This window comes from Galeopterus variegatus, unplaced genomic scaffold (genome assembly GCF_000696425.1).
Source record: "Galeopterus variegatus unplaced genomic scaffold, G_variegatus-3.0.2 Scaffold7539, whole genome shotgun sequence".
Taxonomy (NCBI): Eukaryota; Metazoa; Chordata; class Mammalia; order Dermoptera; family Cynocephalidae; genus Galeopterus; species Galeopterus variegatus.
In genome coordinates, this window is record NW_007733650.1 from 128091 (window position 1) to 132418 (window position 4328).

General features: G+C 39.9%; 1 protein-coding gene across 1 annotated transcript in view; it reads left to right on the top strand.

Moving 5' to 3' along the window:
• Nucleotides 1–4328, top strand: part of AXDND1 (axonemal dynein light chain domain containing 1) — an 88671-nt gene that overhangs the window by 62925 nt on the left and 21418 nt on the right. The window contains exon 15 of the mRNA XM_008592051.1: nt 1803–2037. Coding sequence (XP_008590273.1) covers nt 1803–2037 — 235 coding nt within the window. The remainder of the gene's footprint in view (nt 1–1802; nt 2038–4328) is intronic.

Consider the following 4328-nt stretch of genomic DNA (forward strand, 5'->3'; position numbering starts at 1 on the left):
TCAAATGGAGTTAGACTGCTAGTAAAAACAAACAAACAAAAAAACAACTGGTGGCAATGAGTGTAGTTCTGATTCTCTTACCTTATTGTCAGACATATGTAACATTTGTGCCTCTCTTCTGCCTGACTTTTGTTTTAAAATTAACATTTTTTTTTCATTCTGGTAAAATATGCAGAAAATGAAATTTACCATTTTAACCATGTCTCTCTTCCATTTATTTATTTATTTATATATACATACACATTTTTTTTTTTTTTTTTTTTTTTTTTTTTTTTTTTGAGCAACTAGCCAGTACAGGGATTGAACTCTGTACCTTGGTATTATCAGCACCACGCTCTAACTGAGCTAACTAGCCAGCCCATTTTAACCATTTTTAAGTGGATGGTCCTGTGGCATAAGTACATTCACATTGTTGTACAACCGTTATTACCATTCAACTCCAGAACTTTTTTATTTTCCCAAACTGAAATTATGTACACATTAAACAGTTAACTCCTTATTTCCACCTTGCCCCAGCCCCTGACAACCACCATTCTACCCTTACAACCACCATTCTCCTTCTCTTTCTATGAATTTGACTACTTTAGGTACCTTATATAAGTGGAATCATATAGTATTTGTCCCTTCATAACTGGCTTATTTCTCTCAGCATAATGTCTTCAAGGCTCGTCCATGTTATAGCATGTGTCCAAATTTGCTTCCTTTTTAAGGCTGAGTAATATTTCATTGTGTTTATACTATGTTTTGTTTATCCATTAATAACATCTTTTTAAAAGGGCTTGAGCTTTGAAAATAGGTTTTATTAATCAAGTTACTATCATGTTATAGTAGTCTGACAAAGGAAAATAAATATGACATTGAAATACTTCCAAAGTAAATATGAAACTCATGACCTAATGAAATGTCATCCAGATCCCTTTTCTTTTGGAATGACTTGAGCAGAATTCATATTGTACATCCTATGTACAATATATCTAATTTAATGACTTTTTTTTACTGTTTATCTGGCAGTTTTGGCATGCATAAATACAAATTTTTAAAAATCATTCTTTATTTATTAGGACTAATAATAACTTATTTATTAAACACTCTTTGTCAGGAGCTGAACATATATTATCTTACTTACTGTATATGGCAGCCACATGATGCAGGTCATATAATACCCATTTCACAGATGCAAAAATTGAAGTTTAGGAAGGTTAAGAAATTTACCTAAGTTATCTATAAATGGTAATTGGCAGAGTCAGAATTTGAATCCACATCTTTAGAACACCAACTTTACTCTTAATTGCTCTGGTACACTGCCTCCTTAAACTGATTACACTTATTGAAGGCTGGGTGATGTTTCCATTATCTGAGTCACAAATAATGGCAAACTTTAATATATAAATTGCATTTTATTTCTTCCACAAACATTTTTGATATGTCATTTTCAGGACTTGGGGGTAGACAGGTAAATAAAGCATGAATAAAACACAACTTGTACATTCTAGGAACTGTCCCAGTCTAGTGGGGATCATGTAAACACATATACTACAACCTTACTGAAGTAAATAATAATTAAACATGCTCAGCTCTCTAGGACTTAATTGCCTGTCAATGGTTTTTTACCTACACAGGATTTAATGTAAGGATTTTCACCCTGGTAAATCATGGGTTATTTTATAGGGGATCAAAATTAATTTAAATTCACTTTAATTTTAAAAATAAAATGTATGTCTCATATTTCTTTGGAGGTAGGCTGATGAAATAATTAGTGAATAATGCACTACTTTCACCCCTCACCCCATTTTACTCTCTAGATACTGCAAGAGGAAAATGAAAAGTTTACTGGGGATGCTCTATTATCAAAATATGATGCTCTCAAGATTATGAAACATTTACAGGAAAACTGGCTAGATATTGGACTTGGGATGTTTGTTCGCCATAAAAGTATAGAGGGGAAGATGCCAACAGAGCACCAATACATGGAGGAAATTATCAAAAGCATAAGAAAACTCTACAAAGAATATGAAATAAGAATAAATGGGGACAATGGTAAGAAAAAAAAACAATGATAATTAGGTTTCATGGCATTATAAAACATTTCAACAGAAATTATTTTTGATACAATTAATATTTAAAATAAAGTTAATATATGCATATAGTTTTTAAATCAAGCAAAATAAAAAAGCATTAAGCATGGCTTTGTTGATATATAATTTATATACAATTCACCTATTTAAAGTGTGTAATTCAGTGATTTTAAGTATATTCACAGATGTGTGCATCCATTACCACAGTCAATTTTAGAACGTTTTCTTCAAAAGAAACCATGTACCCTTTAGCTCTCAACCTCTTATCCACTCTTTGGCTTTATTTGAATAATGCTGATATCAACATTCATGTACACATTTCTGTGTGGGTGTATGTTTTCATTTCTCCTGGGTATATACATAAGAGTGAAATTCCTGGTCATTTGGTAACTCTATCTTTAACTTTTGATGACTGCCACACTGTTTTCAAAGAGGCTACATCATTTTATATTCCCACCAGCAGTGTATGAGTGTTCCAATTTTTTTACATCCTTGCTAAGACTTGTCTCACTTTTTAATTCTAGCCATACTAGTGGGTGTGAAATAATATCTCATTGTGATTTTTATTTGTGTTTTTCTGTTGATTAATGATGTCATTTTTGTTTCATTTTTTAAATTTTATTTATTTTTTTACAATCTAAGATGTCATTGTGGAGCAGTCGGCGGGGAGAGCGAGAGGGGAAGAGGGAAAGAAATAGAGTGGGGGCTTTGTTGAGGCCCATGGCTCCCCCCTCATTCTGGCAGGGCTTGGTGGTCATTCCTGGGCTGGTTGTAGATGTTGGGAGAGCATGGCTTAGGTCCTTGGCCCCCCACCTCCCCAGCTGGGACCCAGTGTGCTTCCTGTGGCGGCTTGGTGGTTGTTGCTGGGCTGGCTGTGAATGTCAGGGGAGCATGGCTGAGGCCCTGGTCCCCCACTGCTCTGGCTTGGGAGCCTGGGTTGCTTCCTGTGGAAGCTCAGTGGTCATCTCTGGGCTGGTTCAAGGGGAACACTGGGGCACAACATGGACAGGTGATCTGCCCCCCAGTCAGCACAGGACCACTCAGTGGAGACTGGTCAGGAATATAGAGCTGCAGGGCGCGCAGTTTGCTGAAAAGACTCAGGTCCAGACCAGAGTTTCCACACAACCCAGGTGTACCAGACCTCAAAAGACCCAGAAGTACATACAAGGTTAACAATTAAAACCTAGGCTGCACAAAAAGCTTTCCCCAGGGAATCAACAGCAAAGCAGCAATTTAGCTCAACTACTGGGCTCAAATGCTGGTCCCCACAGGAAGATCCCCAATTTTAGAAGTAAGAAAGGGACAACAAATTAGTTCCAGTGCAGAGTTTAAGTGGTGGGAACAGCAAATAATCCAACACAGAACTGAAAAAAAACAAAATATGCACAGATCAGAGACAAAGTTTGATATCAACTAGTAAAGGTCTAACACCACCAAAGAACACCTATAAAACCTAGATAGACTTGAAGCCCCTGGGCTCCCAAGCCAGGGACAGGGGAGGGCTGTGGGCCTCAGTCATGCCCCCCCAATGACCATACTCAGCCCAGCTACAACCACTGAGCCACTGCAGGAAATGCCCTGGGCTCCTGAGCTGGGGCAGTGGGGTGCCAAGGGCCTCAGCCATGCCACCCTGACATCTGCAACCAGCCCAGCGACAACCACCAAGCTGCCACAGGAAGCAACCCGGGCTCCCGAGCCAGAGCAGTGGGGGACCAGGGCCTCAGACATGCTCCCCTGACAGCCTCCACGTAATTTTATATGAAGGGCACAGCTGCGGCTTTTGTCAGCTCTTGCTCCATGTGTTCACCAGCTCCAGCCTGGAAGCAGCCGGTGCTCAAAATGGTGAGAGCAATCCTTTCTGTATGTCACCATGGCTTCTCCTGCTTTCATGAACTCCTCAGGTCTCTCCTCCTCTTCCCCTGAGCTCTAACAGCCCCAGCTTGGCTGTTGTTGCTTTTTTTTTTTTTTTTTTGTCTTTTGTCTTTTTTTCCGTGTCTGGCAACGGATCGCAACCCTCAGTGTTGCCCCCGTACCGGACCGGGGACCGGCAACGGGATTGCAAACCTCGGCGTTGCTCCCGCGCCTCGCTCAGCCAGTGAGCGGGAACCGGTCCGTATGTGGGATCTGAACCCTCGGGCGGGAGTGCTGCCGCGCTTCCCAAGCAGTGCACTATCCAGTGCGCCACTGGGCCGGCCCCAAAACACTACTGATTTTTATATACTGATGTTGTATTCTGCAGTGTTACTGAATTTG